Here is a 21390-nt window from a genome sequence, read left to right on the forward strand (position 1 = left end):
CCTGCTTCCTAGAGAGGCCCCTCTCTTTCTCCTTCCTGTTTCCTTTTTTTCTTTCCTTTCCTCTCTAGGAACTCAACCGTCGTTGATTTTAACCCATGGGCGGCCCTGCCGCAGCCCAGCCTCGCTCGCGCTTTCGAGGCAAGGCGCCTCCCTGCAGCAGGGATGGCGGGGTGGGGGGCTTTTTATTGCCCCCCCCTCCCGTGAGAAGCAGAAGATGCACCCGAGGGCGGGGAGGGCGTCCCGTTGCAACTTTGCACGTCTTTGCACTTTCCATGCATCGACCACGCCCGCCCAGCGGTGCCCAGATGTTTGTATCCTGGGCCGCTTTGCAAAAAAAAGGGGTGGAGGGTGGGGGGCATCCCTCTTCGTGGCTTTGCAAGGGTCAAATGAAACGAGCCACCTTCCTAGAGAGGAAGCAAATTGGGGCGGGAAGGCGGAGGGACGGTGTGTGTGTGGGGGGGCGGGGGGTCCTTGCCTTGCAAGCGATCCTCCCCGCCCAGGGCTCTTCCTGCTCCGCCTTTTCCAACCGGAGGGGAGGGGGTAGGGGGGGTGGGGAAAAAGGGGGGAGTGGCCTTTTTTTTCGCCCCCTGCTCGGAGCTTTGCATTGCAAGACCCCTTTGGGGGTGGGAGAGAGAATTGGGTGAGTTTCCAGCTTTGCAGAGAGGTGGGGAGGGGGTTTCTCCCAGCGCTGCAGAGACGATGGATGGTGGGGTTCCCCTCCCCCGGGAGGGGGAGATGCCCAGGCTCGAACTTAACCTTCCCCTCCCTCCCCCTTTACAAAGAAGCAAAACAAGAAGGGCAGGGCGGGCTCTGCTGGTGGGGAGGGGGCTTCGTCCTGCTGTCCTGCTTCCTTCCTTCTGCAGAGCCAAAAGAGGGAGGGGTAGGTCAGCATCCAGGTATTGTTCAACCAGAGAGAGAGAGAGAGAACAATGAAGGCAGGTAGGGCAGCCCTTCTCTTTCCCCTGGAGCATAAGGGGGGGCGCCCCCTTGAAAGGGGTGTTGCAAAAACCCCCGTGCCATTCCCCCCATCTCTCTCGTGCATGGGGTGGGTGGGTGGGTGGTCTTGAAGGAGCAAATGTCCCGTGGAAGGAACCCAAGAGGATGCCTGTTTTGTATGGGGTGGTGACGGATGGGCTGCCGTTCGTTTTTTGCAGCTCTTCTCTTGGATCCTGCAGAGAACTACAGGTAGTCCTCGACGTACGGCCGCAATCGAGTCCCAACATTTCTGTCGCTAAGCGAGACAGTTGTTAAGTGAGCTTTGCCCCCATTGGATGGCTATTCTTGTCACCTTTGTTAAGTGAATCATTGCATGGATTTAGTAACAGTCGTTAAGTGAACCTGGCCATTGGAGGTCGCAAAAAGTGACCACAGGACCCCCGGGACACTGCAACCACCATAAATATAAGCCAGTTGCCAAACCTCCAAATTTTGATCAGGTGACCGTGAGAATATTTGTAAGTGTGAAAAAGGGTCATAAAGTCACTTTTCACAGTGCCATTGTACTGGAACGATCGCTGAATCACCATCATCTTTTAATGACCCCGCTAATCCCTTGCCAGGTGGAGTCTGGGCAACTGAATGGAGCTAGTGGAGTGTTTACTGGCCGGATGCCCTCCCTGTTGTCAATGAGGAGTTTTGTTCTGCAGATATATTTTCATTGTGCAAATATCTGCCTCTACCTAGGATCGAACTCCCAGCCTCCTGATTGTGAGGTGAGAGCTCCACCTCTAGGCCACCACACCACTCCAGGAACAGTCACTAAATGAGTGTTTGTCAATGGAATGTAATCTTGTTGTAGAGGAAAAAGGGGATTGCAATCACTCTTCTGTGAAGGCAGATGGGAAGTTGTGTGGTTTTGGACCAAGGCTAGGTCTCGCCGCTAAAACCGGATCACATTTTTGGAGGATGCCGGCTGGGGAATTCTGGGAGTTGAAGTCCGCAAGTCTTAAGAGTTGCCAAGAGTAGAACAATCCCGTTTTTACAGGATAAAACGGTTGAGAGTTTGCCTTGTTGTCTCCCACTGCTGAGGGCCCCTTTACTCCACCCTCCAAAATCCTTGGGAATGAGTATTGTGTGACGTACCTAATAAATAAACGGAAAGATAAAAATTTGATGTCCAAAAGGGAGGGCTCATTCAGCAGGATTCCAGCAATCGCTCTAATTAAATCATGATTCTTGAGCCAAACTTCAAAAAACTTCAAAGGATTCATTAGAGACGACATCCTGGCACTGCCCTGTATGCAGCGAACTCTGGCATACATAATTTACAGTCACCTCTCCTCCCTGGGGGTCTCAGTAAACCAGATTCTCCAATTGAGCACCTTCACGGACTGGGTGTCATCTTTCATGCTCTCCAATTTAATATATTTGAGGGCAAAAACTGGTATTTTAGTTACAATCTTTTAAAGATAAGAGTTGGAATTGCTCTTCCAGATTTCCTTCCTAACCCCCCCCCCCTTTTTTTTTTTTTTAAACTACTAAAACAGGCATAGGAATGTTTTATGAGTTGACACATGGATTTTTCCCTCTGGTTCCTTTGATAGCCACCCAACCTTGGCTGGGAAAATGCTTCCCCTCCTGGAAGAAGAACCAACTTTGCAATGACACTCCACGGTCTTGACTTTACAGAACTTGGTAGCCATCATCAATCAGAGCCATCATTGCCCTGGTGACTGTAATTGGCATCCTAGGAAGGTCATCTGTCCTGTCGGGGGCCAAAAACATCTCAAGGATGGATGAGCAAAACGCAGCTGGTCCAGAAGCTGGAAGGGACCCTGAGACCATCAAGTCGGGGAGCAGTGGAGAAAACTGGGGGCTTCGCCCGGAGGTCCATCGTCAGTGTTTCCGGCAGGTCCACTACCAGGATGCCAAGGGGCCTCGGGAGGTCTGTAAGAAGCTCCACGACCTCTGCCATCTGTGGCTCAGGCCAGAGCAACACACCAAGAACCAGATTTTGGACATGCTCATCCTGGAGCAATTCCTGGCTGTCATTCCCCCGGAGATGCAGAAGTGGGTCCGGGAATGTGGAGCAGAGACCAGTTCCCAAGCTGTAGCCCTGGCTGAAATTTTCCTCTTGACCCAGGCTGAAGACAAGAAACAAGAAGAACAGCAGGTAAAAACCTTTGGTCCTGATCAGGGGTGGGATTCAGTGTTTTTTTTTTACTACTGGTTCTGTGAGCGTGGCGTGGCAGGCGTGGCATGGCAGGGGAAGGATTCTGCAAAATCTCCATTCCCTCCCTGCCCCACTAACCTGCTTTCCAGCTCCGTTCTCATGTGCAGGACAACCAAAGGAGACCCAGCCAATCAGCTGGGACTCGATGGGAGGCAGAGAATAGATGGGGTTGGCGGGGCCAGTCAGAGGTGGGATTGGCCGGTTCTCCAAACTACTCAAAGTTTCCGCTACCTGTTCTCCAGAACTGGTCAGAACCTGCTGAAGACCACCTGTGGCCCTGATCCAAGGGGCCGCCTTCTCAATTGCTGAGAACGTTCTGGTTCTCTTTTCCACGTGGGTACATGTGATGGGTGTCAGCGTTGGAAGCCAGATTGAGATCCGATGCTCCCACGCTGCCACATCTCTAGCCTGGGAAAGTGGGAGGGGGGAATTTATGGGAGTATATCTAGTTTAGACATAATAACATTCTTTTTCTGATTCAAGGTCAGGTGGTGTGGCGCCTAAGTGAGAGGAAGTCTCAACTTGGGATGGATGGTGACTGGGCCATGTGATGTGATTGATAGGTGCAGGGGATGGATTTTGTAGTTTTTACTTATTGTAAGGAAGCCCGGAAATTTCAGATTCGGGATTCCCCAGATGTGCCAGTTTAACTATCCAAATAAAAACAGAACTTTTGAGAAGTTATTGGGCAGAATGGAAGGAAGGTTGCTGGAACGCTGACAGTGGGGTTCCTAACCATGTCACCACCACCACCCTTTGTTCTACGTTTCAGTACACAGAATCGGGCCCCAACTTTCCCGAGCCCTTCAAGACTTCCTCAGATGCCCGACAGAGCGCTCTGCGAAGGTGGATGAAACATGAAGGGGATGCAACCTCCATCCTACAAGGTAAGGACAGACAGGTGGCTCAACGTGAAGGTGGGCAGGTAGTCCTCACATGACAACCGCAACTGAGCCCAACGTTTACGTTGTAGAGTGGAAACGTGCGTTGAGTTTGTCCCCATTTTTACGAGTTTTCTTGCGTGGTTGTTAGGCAAAGCCCCCGTTAAGTGAGTGACACGGTTGTTAAGGGAGTCTGGCTTTGACATTGCTTTGTCAGAAAGTGATCCAGGGACACTACAACCGTCATAAAGACGAGTCCGTTGCCAAGCATCCAAGTTTTGATCACGTGACCCTAGGGATGCTGCATCGGTCATAAGTGTGAATAACGGTCATCAGTCGCTTTGTTTTCAGTGCCGTTCGAATGGTTACTAAATGAACTGCTTTGTAAGTCAAGGACTGCCTGGATCACCTTTGGTTTCTTCCAGGACATGAAATGATGTCAGTGATACGTGCCCAGTCAACCTCTCTTTGTGGCGGAGGAGACATAACAAACGCACAACAGACTCAGGTAGGGGAAAAGTGTGGTTGTTGTTGTGGGATGTGGGGAGAGAGAATTGCAGGTTGATTGCCTCCGTTCTTCGCTCAGCCTTCCCGCCAGTGGATTCAATTTTTTTTTACTACCGGTTGTGTGGACATGGCTTGGTGGGAGTAGCAGGGGAAGGTTACTGCAAAATCCCCGTTCCCTCCCCACCCCACTAGCCTGCTTTCCAGCTCCGTTCTTCTGCGCAGGGCAACCAAAGAAGACCCAGCCGATCAGCTCTGGGCGTGGCGTTCTGTGGGCGTGGCGTTCTGTGGGCGTGGCTTGGTGGGCGTGGCAGGGGAAGGTTACTGCAAAATCCCTATTCCCTCCCCACCCTCCTAACCTGCTTTCCAGCTCCGTTCTCCTGCGCAGGTCCACCAAAGAAGACCCAGCCAATCAGCTGGGACTCAGTGGGAGGCGGAGAATAGATGGGGGCGGGGCCAGTCAGAGGTGGGATTTTTGCCGGTTCTCCGAACTACTCAAAATTTCTGCTATCGGTTCTGCAGAACCGATCAGAACCTGCTGAATATCACCTCTGCTCCCCGCCTTTGAATCTACCTGTGCAAGATTCTGTTAATGCAGCCCTACCGTATAGTAGAATTAATTCATATGGTTGTGTTTCCTTGTCTGGTTTACTTGGGAAGGCTAACATGTATGTCTGAAATCTCCCACAGTCACCTTTAACAGTCTGATATACTAACTGGACACCCAGGCTTCACTACGAAACTATGTGATTGGGCTTAGTTTTTGGGGAGGAAAATAAAGGGGGGGGATTCTGCCTCTGCCTACCAGCATCCATCTGTATTCATCTGGTTAGCATCCTGTCATCATGTGAGATAGCTGAGGGCTGTTTGTAAAGTGAAACAGTATTTGCTGTGTGAGCAAGGAGACAGCAAGGAGCCTGGGCGTGGCTTAGCTCAACTGTTCCGTACTAAAGCTGCTTAGTGCTGTGAAACTAAGACTGAAACTGAAACTCCTCTCTCCTGCTTGTGCTTTGCATTTGGAAGAGATTTCAGGTGGGAGTAGAACTCCTTAGCATCATAGCGTGTTAATAATAATAATGTAGGAAATACTAATAGCTCCGATGGTCATTTCAAAAAATCCTTTCATAGTGAGCACCTAGAAGCCAAGAGGAACATATGTGCCAAAATTTCAAGTTTGTAGGCTTTTTGGTTCTGGAGATTTTGTGATGATGCTTGAGTGGTATTTCGCTTTTACGGGTATAGATTAGAGAAGGTGCTTTTTCAGTTTCTTCCTTTGCCCCTTAAGCAGTTGAGGGCTCCTTCTCCTATTATCTGATCATTCCCTGGGTAGCATCTCTTCCCCTCGTTCCTCCATGTCATTCCCACAAACCAATACAGGATCCTAATCACGATTCCACCTCACTGGTGAACTAGCCATTGAATTTTGCTAGTGACTCAACTTTCTATTAATCTTTTTCAGGGCACAGTGACGACAGAGGATGTAGCTGTTCAGGTCACCGAGAAAGAAGGGATCCTGCCAGACCCTGGCCAGAAAGTTTTCCGCAAGCAAGCCGTGGAGCAAGACCGTGGGCTAATGGCTGCCTTTGGTGAGCTTCTCTCTTCATAGCAAGACAATCCTGAATACAGCGTGCGCTAACTGGATTTGGTTAGTGCCTCTGTTTCCCAAAAGAGCTTTTACTAGGTTCCTGTGTTCACTGCAGAAGCCGATAAGTGGGCGGCCGAGAGAAAAGGAGGCCCATCCTTGGGGCTGCCGGAAGGAGACGGCATTAAAAAGAGGGAGAAGCAGAGGAGAAAATCGGTACCAAATCGGAAAAGGATGATGGAACTGAATGAGTGCTCCGCTGCGCAGAGCAGCAACTTCCATCAAAATGCAGTCCAAGAAAAAATAGAGAAGATGAATAGTAAGTGCCGAATGCTGGGTCGCTGCTTGTTTAGCAATAGCACTTACAGACTCATATACCGCTTCACAATACTTTCCAGCCCTCTCTTAAGTGGTTTACAGAGTCAGCCTCTTTCCCCCAACAATCCGGGTCCTCATTTTACCCACCTCGGAAGGATGGAAGGCTGAGTCAATCTTAAGCCGGTCAGGATCGAACTGCTGGAGTGAGCAGTGAGTTAGCCTGCGGTCCTGCATTCTAACCACTGCACCACCGCAGTTCTGGTGTTCAAATCTGGTGTGAAGAAGATGTTTACAATTCTTTGGGTAGAAAGTATATATATATGTTTAGCGTGTGGAAGGAGTTCCCTTCAATGTTCTGGTTTTGCTGAGCATGGAATGCCATTAATGAGTGATGGGGAAGGGAGGGGTTGAAAGGCAAGATGGCAGCTGTGTCAGGCCCCAAGAACGACACCTGGAGTCCCTTCTGAGTAGTTTCTTTATTGCTGTTTGCCTACAGACAGAATCTTGCCAGACTAAAGCAGATTGTAGCTGCATAACTAGAGATATATCTTGTGAATTGCTAGGGAGGGGCTCTTTTAGCCTTCTTCTTCCTGCTTCCAGGCATTCCAAGCTCTGCTTGATTTCTGGGGGAGAGCCCCTCCCTCCTGGGAATCCAGACTACACTCCATCACACCACCTGCTCAGGGAGTATACTTTAAAAAAACTTTTAAAAATGTCTTTGCTGACGAGCAGATGCTGATTTATTTCTCATCTTCTTTCTAGTTGCAAAAATAAGCGAGCCAGCCAGTAAAAGACAAAGGACGTATCTGTTCCATAAAGAATGGGAGGAACGGTACTGCTTCATGGACGTGAACGGCAAATCGGTGTGCTTAATTTGCTCGTCCACGGTCGCGGTGGCAAAGAAGCACAACGTCCAGCGGCACTTTGAGAGAAACCACGGCACCTTCGCCAAAAACTACCCCCTCGACTCCGAGCTGCGCAAAATGAAAGTGAAAGAGATGAAGTCCAAATTTGCCTCCCAGCTGACCGTTTATACCAAGCCCGTGGTCCACTCCAAGAACACCACCATCGCCTCTTTCAAAATTGCCAGCTTGCTGGTTAAAAGAAACAAACCCTTCGAGGACGGCGAGCTGCTGAAAGAGGTGTTCCTGACGGCCGCCGACTCGATCTTCGAAGGCTTCTCCAATAAGAAAGAGATCCTGACCGCGATACAAAAGCTCCAGTTGTCCGGGAACACCGTTTCTCGCAGAATCCAATCCATCTCTAACGATTTGGAGTACCAGCTGCAAAGTGACCTGCAGAAGTGCCTCTGGTTTTCCCTGCAGCTGGATGAGTCCACCGATATAACCGACACATCCCAGCTGGCCATGATCGTGAGGCTCGTCTTCAGCGATCTGGCAGTAAAGGAAGAGCTGCTCAAAATCCTCTCCTTGAAAGGAAAAACGAGGGGCGAGGATATCTTCCTGACGTTCAGAAACTACGCCACCGAAACCAACCTGCCTCTTCATAAGCTTTCTTCCATCACGACCGACGGGGCACCAGCCATGGTGGGCAGCCTGGACGGGTTCATTGCCCACTGCCAGAAGGACGAGACTTTTCCGAAGTTCATTTCGTATCACTGCATTATCCACCAAGAGGCGCTGTGTGCCAAAGTCCTGCAGTTCAAACACGTCATGGATGTGGTTACAAAAATCATAAACTCCATCCGCGGCGTCTCTTTGCAACATCGGCTCTTTAAAGCCCTCCTGAAGGATGTGGACACGGAGTACGGAGACCTGATCCTGCACACGGAGGTCAGATGGCTCAGCAAAGGCAAGATCCTGGCCAGGTTTTTAACCTTGAGGGATGAAATAAAGGCGTTTTTAAAAACAAAAGATCAGTATGTGGAACAGCTGGATGATCGGTTTTGGCTGGTGGATTTAGCTTTCCTCGCTGACTTGATGCAAGAGCTCAACAGTTTGAATATTGAGCTGCATCGAAATGAGAAGCATCTCTCCGGGATGATCTCTTCGGTCCACTCCTTCAAAGGCAAACTGAGGTTGTGGAAGTCACACCTGCAAGTAAAGTCCCTCCTTCCCTTCCCTTCCATGAAGCTAGTGGTCGGGGACAGCGACTTCAACAACGCACCCTTCGTGAGTTACCTCGAGACTTTAGAGGAACAATTCAATGCCCGCTTCCAGCAATTCACCAGCATCGAGCCGGTGGTGTCCTTCTTTGAAAACCCCTTCAGCCCAATTGATGTCGCGGAGACGGCCGTGGCCATCGGGGAACTGTGCCAGGCCTTGGTGGAAGAGGTCGAGATGGAGATAGTGGGCCTTCAGAACGACATCATTCTGAAGTCCAACGCGAGTCATGCCAACTTTTGGAACCTGGTGGACGCCCAAAAATTCCCTCTGTTAAGGAAGACGGTCGCAAAGATCAAGTCGTACTTTGGGTCCACTTACCAGTGTGAGTCTGTCTTCTCGACGAGGAGATTTATCAAGTCAAAGAACAGAACACGGATGACGAACAAGCACCTGGACGACTGTTTGCGAGTGGCCATCTCTTCCTACACTCCCAATTACAACCGGCTGGCCGACGGCATGCAGTGCCAAGCCTCCCACTAATACGGAGCCGTGCTGTGAGACTTAGGCAACATGTGGCTGTTTTGCGCTAATCAGTAGCTTGTGCAGAGCAGGCTTCACGTTGCCAACTGTTCTATTTTCTATTCTGTGTTCCATCAAATGGTAGAGATACTAGGCTGAAATGTATACCGATTTATTTGTACTGTGAATATAATTATGTACTGGTAGTCTAGGAATAATGTTGAGTTCTACACCTAACTGCCCTTTCTACTATGCAAATAAATACTCTTTTGATATGTGGAATCATCTGTTACCAGCATCGGGTTGTGATGGTCATTTATGTACAGGGATAACATTGGAGGTGTAAAGTAGGGTACGTCACATACAGACACTGCCTTGAGCGTCCCAAGTTCCCATCAGAAAAGTAACAGCTTTATTGCCTATTTGTTCCCCTCTCTTCTTCCCGATTGATGGCAGAACAACGGCAAGGCGCCAAGCCGAAGCTGGTGGATGTGATAGCTGTATTGAACATTTGCCTTTTAAAACTAATATCTCTAAGAGTTTTAATATCTTTTGCCTCTCAGAATCCTGGGGACTTTGCTGTTCTCAACAACTGAGATACCAGATTTTAAGGGCCACAGGTTGTCTGTCATGGCATAAAACATGGAAAATACTCACAGCTTTAATAAGCAACATGAAACCTTTTATGTAAGAGTCGTGTGTGAAAACGTAGCATAGGAACGAATCACTTGCTGCATAATGCATATCTCAGTTGTTTATTCAAATATTTGAAGGAGTGAAACTTACCGATATTTCTCAGGCAACTGTGTTAAATTGTGGTTAGAAAAATCCAGAGGAGGCTAAAGGTCTGTGAAGGTTTTCAAGCATCCAGATCACAATTGTCCCCAAAAATTGTCCCTTGTTTTTAATTTTGAAGACATTTAACTTCTCATCGAAGAAGCTTCTTCCGTTCAGCTTCTTGGATGAGAAGCGAAACATCTTTAAGGAAAAACAAAATCCAATTGCCTTTTGGAAAAGGCACCTTTGGAACAAGAGGAGTCCAGAGGCACTTTTTTCTGACTGATTTTTGTTTAAAGAAACTTAATCAAAAATCCTATAAAAGGCCAGATCATAAGCATTTTATATCTGCGGTGAATGTCCATAAAAGGTATGTATATAAACGCCGTGCAGCACAACTAGTATGATTTAAGTGCTGAGATATTAAGTGTGATATGAGATTTATATAGAGGCTGCACCAATGTTTTCCCAGGCTAGTGCCAGCCAACCAGTTCTCCGAAGATGATGATCATTGTTTCACATGAAGACCAGGAGATAAGGAGTCATTTGACAAAAATAACCATATTCAGAATCTCTCATAAAGTGCAATACAAATCTATGTTAGATGGATAATTTCTTATGACCCCTCCATAGTGAAAACTCTTGATTTGTGTGTCTCGTCTTCCAAATAAAAGCAAGGCACCTGATGACAACAGTGATAAAAGATGTTTGGTAAATTGCACCAAACTGATATGTGTCTTGGCAAAGCCAACAAAAAACATAAAACTTTGAACATCTCAACAAAGGTGAGGGCTTGTGTTTATTTTCTATGGACAATAATTAGTATTAAACGTTTCCAGAAGAGAATTGAGATGTTTGGAGAATAGGTTTATTCCTAAGAGTTGTAGCAGCTTCCTACCAAGATGAGCACAAAATGTTGAGGTGGGCTCAAAACACAAGACCACCACTCTGCCATGAAAACACCCAAAGCCGTCATGTGATCCCAAACCAAATACAAATTGTCCCTTTATGAATGAAGCTTGTTCCCCCTTTTACACCTGTTGCACAAAGGCAGGACTTGGTTTCTGGTGAGGAAAATGGCAGACTTAGATGTCTCCAAAGGAGCTGGCTGGGGAATTCTGGGAGTTGAAGTCCACCCATCTTCGTGTTGCAAAGAGAGGAAGGAGCTCAAGATGTCCTTCTTTGCAACAGCTTCATTCATGCCATGCACCTGATATTCTTCATTGAAAAATGGGCCCATTTAATGCCAGGTCTCATCCGCTTCCCAAAGAAAGGAAATATACACCTCTAGATGGCACCACAGCCAAGCTTAGAATTTTGTTCCAAAAACCAGTTTATAGAGAGAGAGAAGCACAAAAAGATGGCTCAGCCTCCTGAAGTTTACTTGTCCAAATCTATGTGGGGCATCTTGGACTTGTGCGTGAATCCTTAAGAGCTTCTGCCAGTAATCTGTGTTGAAAGATTGATGATTTTGCTTGTGAGACAAAGCAAATGATTGTGAGGACTGGATGAACACAGCAGGCCATGGTTTTCTGAGGCTGGAAACGAGAGTTAGCTTCTCTTAAGCAATTGTAGCCTAGGGTCACATAGGCCTGGTTTGTGTGAACATACAAAAAAAAAAAAAAACATTTTAAGTATTTGGTTTGATTTTGGTTCAGTGTTGTGCTACTCCAACCAGCCGTGGTCTAGTTGAACAAACCATGGCTTGGTGAAATTAAAGAGAAATGTCCTAGCTTTCATTGATGCTACCTGTTCTTTCTAGACATAACCAGAGCTAAAATATAACATAGGAATGAGGAAACCGTACCTTTCTGGTGCCAAATTGCAATTTCAGCTGGATAATGCCAGGGAACATGTCAGAAAATGACTGGGGTGACATGACATTGTATTTCAGTATTTGAGGGGTTGCCACAAAGAAGAGGGGGTCAACTTATTGTCCAAAGCTCCAGAAGGCAAGACAAAAAGCAATGGATGGAAACTGATCAAAGAGAGAAGCAACCAGGAATTAAGAGGAAACTTCCTAACAGTGAGGACAATTAACTGGGTGGAACAGAAGTTGCCTTCAGACATTGTGGGTGTTTCATCACTGGAGGTTTTTAAGAAGAGACTGGGCAGTCACCTGTCTGAAATAGTATAGGGTTTCCTACTTGAGCAGGGGGTTGGACTAGAAGACCTCCAAGGTCCCTTCCCACTCTTCTGATTGAGTTGCAAGACCCCACCTGGAAAATAGCAGGTTCCGGATGATAGTATAGATTTCAGTATAACCCATTGCCCAATCTAGTTATTCTTGTCTTGTACGACGCTGGTTATAATATCCAAATTCAGGATAGGATTTGTTCATTTTTTGGCCTGCTGTATGTGCACCTGGCGATAAATTCAGAAGGAAAAGTGCATCTTTTCTAGGACAGCTACTGCTGCTATGACCTACTTTGAGAAAGTGGGATACGTATGCAGCACACATATGCAAGAACTCAATGCAAGCACAGGGGCGCTGAATTATTTATGGTCGGTCCGTGTTAATGCAGGATTAAAAGAATCTCCTCTATAATTCAAACAGCATAGTGGTCCCACACTTGACTCTAGTGCCCCTTGGGGGCCATTTATGCCTAGGTGAGCAGAACTGCAGAACATGGCTGGTTTGACAAGACAGCGAGGTGGGAATGGCTCAGCCCAAATCAATGTGGTGCCTAAACAGGCACCAAGGAAGAAGCAGATCCACAGGCATTGAAAAGTGGTGGATTGGGAGCAGGAAGGAGATGTTCTAAAGCAGAGGTGGCCAACCTTGGCAACTTTAAGATTTGTGGCCAATAATGGCGCCTTCAGGATCTCTGGACTTCAATTCCCAGAATTCCCCAGGCTGGGGAATTCTGGGAATGGAAGTCCACAGGTCTTACAGTTGCCAAGGTTGGACACCCCGGTTCTAAAGAGAAGAAACAAGAGCTTAATGACAAAACTTGAGCTTTACATACAAAAAGGACTTCCAGTTAAGACGGATTAGATAGCAAGTGATAACTACTCATGCAAGGTGGGTCAATGGTTGCCTCTTATTTGGGAAAGGATTGAAAATTACAAGGCGATCGTCAGAATGCTCAGATAGTAAAGGGCTGGAAAAATATTCTTCTCAAGAAGAAACATGCTTATTAATTAGTGTAGATGTCAATATGCAAAACAGACCAGTAACACAGTTAAGAAAATGTGTGTGAAAATGTTCCTCAAGAAAAGCAACTCAAAGTTGAATTGACTTCTTTAGAATCTTTTCTTCACCGTCATGGTGGAACCATAATCTTTGTGTTGTCATTCTTTTTATGGTTGTTCCTACTTCTACACATCCCTTGGCTCAACATACTAAACTGCCATGGAGTTTGGGTTGGATTTTGTGAGCCATAGTGTGCGCATGACTCAGTCACTCTGACCATAAATGCAGTGGATAAACGTTAAAAGCTGTTATGCCTTGAGGATTTCTTCTGATTCCAACATCTCTTCAAGGTCATGAAACCCTAGATCAGGGGTAGTCAACCTTTTTATACCTACTGCCCACTTTTGTATCACTGTTAATAGTAAAATTTTCTCTAAACCGCCCACCGGTTCCACAGTAATGGTGATTTATAAAGTAGGGGACAAAACTCCTACCGCCCACCATGAAAGCTGGAATGCCCACTAGTGGGCAGTAGGGACCAGGTTGACTACCACTGCCCTAGATGATGAGACATTCTTTTCTGTTGATATATAGACTTTGGATCTCTTCTTCCCATTAAAGAGTTTTGAAAAATAGCTCAAGCTTTTGCTTCCAACGGCTGCTTTAGAACAATGTTTTGCTCTGTTTTCTCTCTTGTTCTTGCAGTCAACACCCAAAAGTTTGGCTCTGCAACCAAACAGGACCGACACAGACTTCGACGGATAATTAGAACTGCAGAAAAAACAATTACTATTAACCTGCCTTCTATTGAGGACCTGTATACTGCACAAGTCAAAAAAAGGGCTGTGAAAATATTTACAGACCCCCACACATCCTGGACATAAATTGTTTCAACTTCTACCCTTAAAACAATGCTATAGAGCAGGGTCCCCAACCACGGTCCGCGGACTGCACCGTCCGTGGAACAAGTCCTACCGGGCGCTGGCTTGCTGGCGCTGCCATCTTTTTGATGAAAAGTGCTTCCGGTGAGCTTTTCGGGTAGAAAGCTCACCGGAAGCACTTTTCATCAAAAGATGGCGCAGCGCTCGGTGAGCTTTTCCGGGTGAAAGCCATTTCTACCCGGAAAAGCTCACGAGCGCTTAGCGCCGCCATCTTTTGATGAAAAAGTGCTTCCGGTGAGGTCACCGGAAGCACTTTTTCATCAAAAAAAGATGGTGGCGCCCAGCTAATGCCGGTACCGGGCCGCGCCATAAAAAAGGTTGGGGATACCGGGCCGCGGCGTAAAAAAGGTTGGGGATCACTGCTATAGAGCACTGCACACCAGAACAACTAGACACAAGGAGTTTTTTCCTAAACGCCATCACTCTGCTAAACAACTAATTCCCATAACACTGTCAAACTACTTAGTAAGACTGTATTACTATTATTCTTCTCATCCTTCCTATTACCTATCTCTTCCCACTTATGACTATAACTGTGTTGCTTGTATCTTTACAATTTATGTTGTTTTGTTTCCTAGTATGATTTGATTCCTTATTTAGTATTCTATGACTATCACTAAGTGCTGTATCTTATGATTCTTGATGAATGTATTTTATTTTTCCTTTATGTACACTGAGAGCATATGCACCGGAGACAAATTCCTTGTGTGTCCAATCACACTTGGCCAATAAAGAATTATTCTACTCTACTCTACTCTACAAGGAGAGCAGTTGGAGGCCCCCACTTCAAAGACTAAATTTAGTGCCTCAGGAATTCCCTTCTAAAGCAAGCTTATGGTCCCTTCTTCCACACAAAGTTAAGTTACAGAAACAAGTTAGTGAGAGTAGCTTTGTGCCCTGCATGGCTCCGACAAGTACAGAAGGACACCCATCCAAGACTTAGCATGTCCTCTGGAATGGGTGCCACTTTAAATTTGGGGAAACCACCTTCATTTAGAACTTGGGGAAGCCATTCCATGTTCCACGGACAGCCTCCAGGCTAGCCTCTAGCTCTTGATAAGTTCACACACTTGGGGCCCGATGACATGAAAACCCAAATTAACCGTTGTGGTTTACCATGTGGAAATGCAGCTACGACAGATAAGGAGAGCACAAATTATAAAAACATAACAGAATCTAAATCAAGCTGAAAAGGAGAGCAGCATTTGAAAACTCAACACAAGATCCGTGGCCTTTGAACCGTCCTATATGTTTGTGAAGAGATAACTCTTTGGTAGGAGTTTTTTGACACTAAATTGTGGCTACTATTGAGGATGGCATCAGAGTTCTGTTGGGCTTGTTTCCTCATTATTTTGATTGAGTTAATTTTACAGTTAAGTCCTCAGGTTACGATGTCGTTTAGCGACCAAAGTTACAACCAATCTCCCTCGAGCTACCCATGACCTGGTTATGAAGTTACGGTGGCTGAATACCATCCCGTAGTCATGTGTGATCACATTTTGGGTGCCTGGCAACCTGGCTCACCTTCACGGGTGTTTGTTTCCTGTGGTCATGTGACTTCAATTTTCTATTTTGTTTTTGGTCAGTTTCCAGCTTGTACTTCCCGTTTCCAGGGGAAAAAAAATGTCCATTGAGGAAAATGGATCTATTTAACTATCACCAAAAAAAAACACAACCTGTTGCAACTTGAAATCCAGTCACGTGAGGCCGTAATTCCAGGCTCAATTCCTGTTGTAAGTTGAAGATGACCCAAATTGCTTTTTTTTTTTTTAATCGGAGTGCAGATAGACAAGAATTAAAATGATTATGCAAGTCTATAAATATAATTTTTTGTTACATTCATTTCCTTCGCTGTTTACTGCAAATTTCCCTATGGCAGCACACACAACCTCTGTTCAAATCTAGGAAGGTCCTTGAATGCAGCAATAAAGCAACTTCCTTTGCAGCCATGAAAATGCCGGTTGGCTAAGCAATTGTTTCAACTTGACTAAAAGTTATCATTTATTCATCAAGCATTGCTTGCTTGGGATGACTACAGTCCAAGTTGCCTGCTTAATGGAGCAGCTGCCTCCATACAATCCAACTCCCAGCAGACACAGAGGGAAGACAATTTACTGTATATCAGGGCAAAATATTCTGGAAACTAGGAAAGAAACAACAGGCCAACTTTTAAAAAAAAAAAGTCACACTAAACAGGGGAAAAATAGAAGGGGCCAAATCATTACAACCCAAGGCAAAAAAATAGAAAAAAAGATCACCCGTTATATTAAGCCATATTTTACGGAGTCCTACATTTTGTTTAAATCTTAGGTAATGCTGGTGTTGGTTTGTAGAACGGAAGTCTCGCGAGAGCCCTTAATGAGAGTTTGTGAATTTTTTTCAACGCTTTTTTCAGGTATACAGGTAATCCTTGATCCCAGTAGTTTGTTTAGCGGCCATTCAAAGTTACAACAGTCCTGAAAAAAGTGACTTGTGACCCTTTCTCACAGTTTACGGACCTTTGTGGAATCTCATGTGATCAAAATTCAGACACTTGACAACTGACTCGTATTTATGACAGTGGCAGTGTTCCTCAATGAGGAAGCCAGTTTCACTTAACGACCGAGTTACTAACTTATCAACTGCAGGGATTTTCCCTTAAGAGAAATTTTGAGCTCCGTTGTGATGGCTGATTAGCTCATCCCCACTGAAATGTTTAGCCTTCAGAGAACTGCAAAGTGCTGAAGATAGAACTTACCTTTGCCCAATGGAGATAGTTTTTTTTAATGTTTGATACCTGATTTTTTTTTTTAATTTGGTAGGAACAGATGTGGCTTATCTGACATGAAGAGTACCATGGGATGTGGCACCTCCACTGATGATTTTGTGGACACTAACAACTTGAAATTTGATTATATGCTTTTACTTTACTTTATTGTCATTGCACCTCGTACTACGAACTTAAATGCCATCTTCAATGTAAAGGTAAAGGTTCCCCTTGCACATAGGTGCTTGTTGTTTCTGGCTCTAGGGGGCGGTGCTCATCTCTGTTACAAAACCGAAGAGCCAGCGCTGTCCGAAGACGTCTCCATGGTCATGTGGCTGGCATGACTAAACGCCGAAGGCGCACGGAACGCTGTTATCTTCCCACCAAAATGGTCTCTATTTTTCTACTTGCATTTTTTACCTGCTTTCGAACTGCTGGGTTGGCAGAAGCTGGGACAAGTAAGGGGAGCTCACTCCGTTACACGCCGAACTGCTGACCTTTCTGATTGACAAGCTCAGCATCTTAGCCACTGAGCCACCACATCCCTTTAATCTTCAGTGTACATTATAACTATAAAAATAAAACACAAGCACACATCCTTCACATTCTTTTTGAGGGACAATGGCTATTCTCGAAATCTCTTTCCTAATTTTACTAGTAAATGTCTTTCGTTGGAGAACTACTTTCCATGAGACTTTTGGTAGGTCTTTAAAACCGGTGCGGTGTAGTGGTTAAGGCTAGGAGTAAGGAAACCCACGTTGAGATCCACCTTTAGATGAGTGATTTGGGGCTATCCATTGTGTCTCAGCTTAATCTATTTCTCAGGCAAGTCAAGACTTAGAAAGAGGGAATCTAAAATCAATAAATAAACAACATTCTATTTCTAACATCAATATTTATCCAAATGTTCTGAGACTTTGCATTCTACACTTTGGTGGTATTGGATCACATACAGATTTATCATCTCCAAGAGGGCACATTTTAAAGATGGGTTGAAGATGTACGTTCAACCGTAGACCAATGCAGCCCTCTTCCCTCAACCTCATTTTCCCAGGTAAGTGCAAAGAATGAAAAAAAACCCTTCCACGCATCAAAGAATCTACCAACACGCCACTGAGTACAATTCATATATTATCCAGTTTCACATTCTCAAAGGATATAGCAACTTATTCAACAATCTTGATACAAGCGAGACAGCCATGGTTTCAAGGTAATACTTAAAGGACTTTCAAATACCAAGCAATAAAATATCAACAACAAAAAATATGTGCAATTTCTCGTTACTATGCCTGACTGAATCAGTTACAGAAAAAAAAGTCTTTCTCTTCAAGCTTTTAACTAAACATTAAACTCATTTTACAGATTACAGTTATTTTTTTTTTACTCTTTAATAATTAATTGCACAAAAACCACACAAAATCTTTGCATGATGCATAAATATTTCCTTATTACACATGGTACAAAAATACTCCTACATCTTTGTTCGGTATTCCCATAAGGATTGCTGATTTGGCAAGACTGGATTCTTTCCAATCCAAAGGATGTGGAAGGAAAAGGTGAAATATTTTACAGCTGTTCTACAGATAGAGGTTTGACAGAAAAACACCAACACACACAAAAAAAAACCCAATAACCCTGACTTAAATTGGGAAAGGGCAAAATGAACCGGAAACCCAGTGCACTGTACTTTGGAGAAGAAAATTTTTAATTTCAAATTCTAGTCAAGGCTGAACAGAGAAAGATACCCTGGAGGAGGAGGAGGAGGAGGAGGAGGAGGAGGAGGAGGAGGAGGAGGAAGAGAAGAGGAAAAGAGAAAAGACAGAGAGGGTTTAGTTTTTTTCCAAAAGACAAATCTTGACAGAAGCAAGATGAAAAAAAAAGTTTAGTGATCGATAGTTAGTCCAAGATCTACAGCTATGGTTACACAAATGCTAGACCCAAAAACGAATTCTGCACACTCAACACACCCACCAAGTTAAAGTGTTTTAAAGTCATGCCAGAAAACATGCAAAACTGAATTGTCTTTTTGCTTTCCTTCAGCAAAACTGCATACACAAGGTTCTGGATAAGAAAAGTTTGGATATTGCACTGTACGCAGCTAGGCCGCACGGCGTGCCAGCATCCCAGCTGGGAACATACGTACACGCACCGCCCACACCAAAGCGGATGTATCAACAAGGTTGAGTTTCTCCTGAAAGGACTCAAAAGGTAAGCAGGAGGAGGAACTCAGCAACAGGAGGGGGTGGGTGGGAGTTGGGAGAAGGGGAAGAGACGGAGGAGTTTGACGTTCACAGTTTTGGAGGGGGAAATCCATAGCTTCATTCATAAGACGGCCAAGTGAAGTTCGGCACTTTTGATGGTGTCCGGGAGGAGAAAAGGCCGGGACAAGAGGTTCCCAAAGACTCCTTCGTCCTTCATGCATCAGTCCATGGAGAGACAAGAGGGGGAAATGTGGGCCAAAAGCAGCTCTTGGAAAAAGCAAGAGAACATATTATGAAGGCTAACTCCAGACGTCTTTCATCATAGCCCCACCGGCATGCATGGAGGACAGGTGCATCGACCACCCATTTCCCAGGCCGTTTTCTAGCCAGAGGGCACTCACCTTCCACTGGCTGAAAAGAACCCCACTAGAGAAGCTCATGTCTTCTCCACCCACACGCAGGACTCCTAGAGTAACCTGATACTCACTAAAACTAACAGAATTGCCGGGACTTCCATCCTTGTTGGGTAGCGTCAGAAGGAGGGTACCAGCGCATCTAGAAGAGAATGATAAGAGTGTGTGATGTGGGAGGAGTAAGATGGTCAACCAAGAGTAGGCAGAAACCCTCTGCCTAGGATGCGTTTGTCCCCCAGGCTTAATGGTGCTCAAGATTCTCCAAAAAAAGAACTATCGACTCGTGGCTTATGTTGCTTTCGTAGTAGCAAGAATTCTTTCAGACCTCATAATGAATTTCTTCACATCTCAAAGGGTAGACTAGCTATATATAAGGAGAATATTTCTGAGGCCTTGAAATCACCTTTGAGGCAATTCCAAAGTCGAAAACAGGGCAGCTGTATCATACCAGGTCATCCACAGCCACTCAAGGTTGTCTAGTCCAGGGGTCTCCAACCTTGGCCACTTTAAGACTTGTGGACTTCAACTCCCAGCAAAGCTGGCTGAGGAACTCTGGGCGTTGAGGTCCACAAGTCTTAAAGTGGCCAAGGTTGGAGACCCCTGGCCTAATCTTCTACTCCCCTTATTACATCCAATTCATACTCTTTATCACCCCATCATTCCACATGTAGGCTGTTCAAGTACATAGCTTACCAACGCTTTTTCTGCACCTTCTCCTAGTTTTAAGCACGCTAGGCCTAAATCCCACCCATTCTTCATAAACCCATCTGCAGGAAAATACACCTGGTGAAAGAAAGCCAGGTAATAAAAAAAACAAATGCAGCAGGCTCACCAGTGTAGCAAGCAAGAATTTCGTTGTTTTTTTTTAAGTGGTCCTTAAGAAGGAACCAGCGAATCTGATTTGGCTGGCCACTTCCATGTCACTTGGGCTTAAGTAAGAGCCCTCTCTCAGGTAAATCCAGCTTTTCAGGAATCACAACCAAATGAGATTCATTGTAAGGCTACAATAAAAGAATCTCGCAGGTCTGAAAGTACAAATCTCCCATTGTCTCCTTTACAAACTGAGAAACTAGGGAGAGGGTCTCCTCCGTGTCTTTCTCTACCTGTTTTCCAGTTGAGGGCTAAGCTGTCTCTTCTCAGAATGTTCCTTAGGCAGCATTTCACCTGTCTCTCAAAGTGTTCTTAAATTCTCTTCCAGACACAAAGAAAAGGTAATTAAAAAAGAAAAATTCCTTATGATCATATCCTTGAATCTCCTTTTCTCCCAATTCTTTGCCCTACTTTGCTATGATTTGTTTTCAGAGTTATTTTTTCTTGGGGTGAACATCGTTCAAACATCTGTATCAGTGCTTCTCTGCTAGTCAATGCTCCCTTGTTCACAGCTGTTCTTTATTTTTCCTCTAGCTTATCAGTTCGTAATCATGTGGTTGCTGGCCTTTGCATTTTTTTCTGACATTTATGGGCCTCTGGGGAGTAAAAATTAACAGGTATCATAGAATGGCTACAATGACAACACTTTGTCTTCTTCTGCTCTCTTGCTTAAGCCCAGCTAACGTGGTTTGCTCAACAACACAATATTAGTCTCACAGCTGCGAGGTCTTTGCAGGCTGCCTATTTGAATGCATTGCTTCCTACAGGAAGATCAAAGCATCCCCCCACTGGCTGTCTGGACAATGTTCAAAGAGCTCCAAGCCCATCAGTTTCCAAGCAACTGGTCCCATCCTTAACTTGTTCCACTGTGTAAAAAAACTTCTTCCTAAAGTTCAACCAAAGTCTATCTTGCTGGAACAAAAATATTTTTGATCTAATGGCTCTTTATGGAAAGACCTTCAGAGTTTTGGAATTTGTGCTCCTTTTCCTTATTCTACATTTGGGTGAAAAGTGCCAATTAGAAGCTTTAACAGATTAACAGAGTTGGAAGGGACCTTGGAGGTCATCTAGTCCAACCCCCCCCCCAAGCAGGAGACCCTACATCATTTCTGACAAATGGCAGCCAGTCTCTTCTTGAAAGCCTCCAGGGATGAAGCTCCCACAACTTTGATTTCCTTCCCCAACTGGGATTCCTTTCCCCAATGCCTTTCTCTGACCAGGATTATCCAGAACCAGAGATTAGAAGAGGAACTGGATTCTTCCA

At 45.4% G+C, this 21390-nt stretch overlaps 2 protein-coding genes across 3 annotated transcripts in view; one reads left to right on the plus strand and one right to left on the minus strand.

The window, feature by feature from the left end:
• Nucleotides 1-101: 101 nt before the first annotated feature.
• On the plus strand, nt 102-9316 carry LOC113422895 (protein FAM200C-like). Of its 2 annotated transcripts, none has more exons than XM_087972722.1 (7): nt 102-307; nt 2544-3112; nt 3945-4059; nt 4479-4561; nt 6017-6143; nt 6258-6458; nt 7220-9316. In XM_087972722.1, the coding sequence occupies exons 2-7, from the start codon at nt 2732-2734 to the stop codon at nt 9061-9063; spliced, it is 2751 nt and encodes a 916-aa protein (XP_087828848.1). In that variant the 5' UTR covers nt 102-307; nt 2544-2731; the 3' UTR covers nt 9064-9316. The 2 variants fall into 2 exon arrangements, with proteins under 2 accessions (XP_087828848.1, XP_026539843.2); XM_026684058.2 differs by lacking the exon at nt 102-307 and adding an exon at nt 413-640.
• An 8437-nt stretch (nt 9317-17753) lies between these two features.
• Nucleotides 17754-21390, minus strand: part of RBPMS2 (RNA binding protein, mRNA processing factor 2) — a 30771-nt gene continuing 27134 nt past the window's right edge. The window contains exons 7-8 of the mRNA XM_026684073.2: nt 19331-19398; nt 17754-19110 (exon numbers count right to left, since the gene is read on the minus strand). Of these exons, the coding sequence (XP_026539858.2) occupies nt 19336-19398 (63 nt within the window). The 3' untranslated portion in view covers nt 17754-19110; nt 19331-19335. The remainder of the gene's footprint in view (nt 19111-19330; nt 19399-21390) is intronic.

Source organism: Notechis scutatus, chromosome 11, assembly GCF_049901735.1.
Source record: "Notechis scutatus isolate UNSWTSFEM ecotype Mainland chromosome 11, rNotScu1.2, whole genome shotgun sequence".
Lineage (NCBI taxonomy): Eukaryota > Metazoa > Chordata > Lepidosauria > Squamata > Elapidae > Notechis > Notechis scutatus.

Excerpts from the sequence above, each read along its gene's own strand:
- LOC113422895 (XM_087972722.1), top strand. The coding sequence starts at position 2,732 with ATGGATGAGCAAAACGCAGCTGGTCCAGAAGCTGGAAGGGACCCTGAG. Across the intron at positions 3,113-3,944 it reads AGAAACAAGAAGAACAGCAG|TACACAGAATCGGGCCCCAA; the intron begins GTAAAAACCTTT and ends TCTACGTTTCAG. Across the intron at positions 6,459-7,219 it reads AAAAATAGAGAAGATGAATA|TTGCAAAAATAAGCGAGCCA; the intron begins GTAAGTGCCGAA and ends TCTTCTTTCTAG.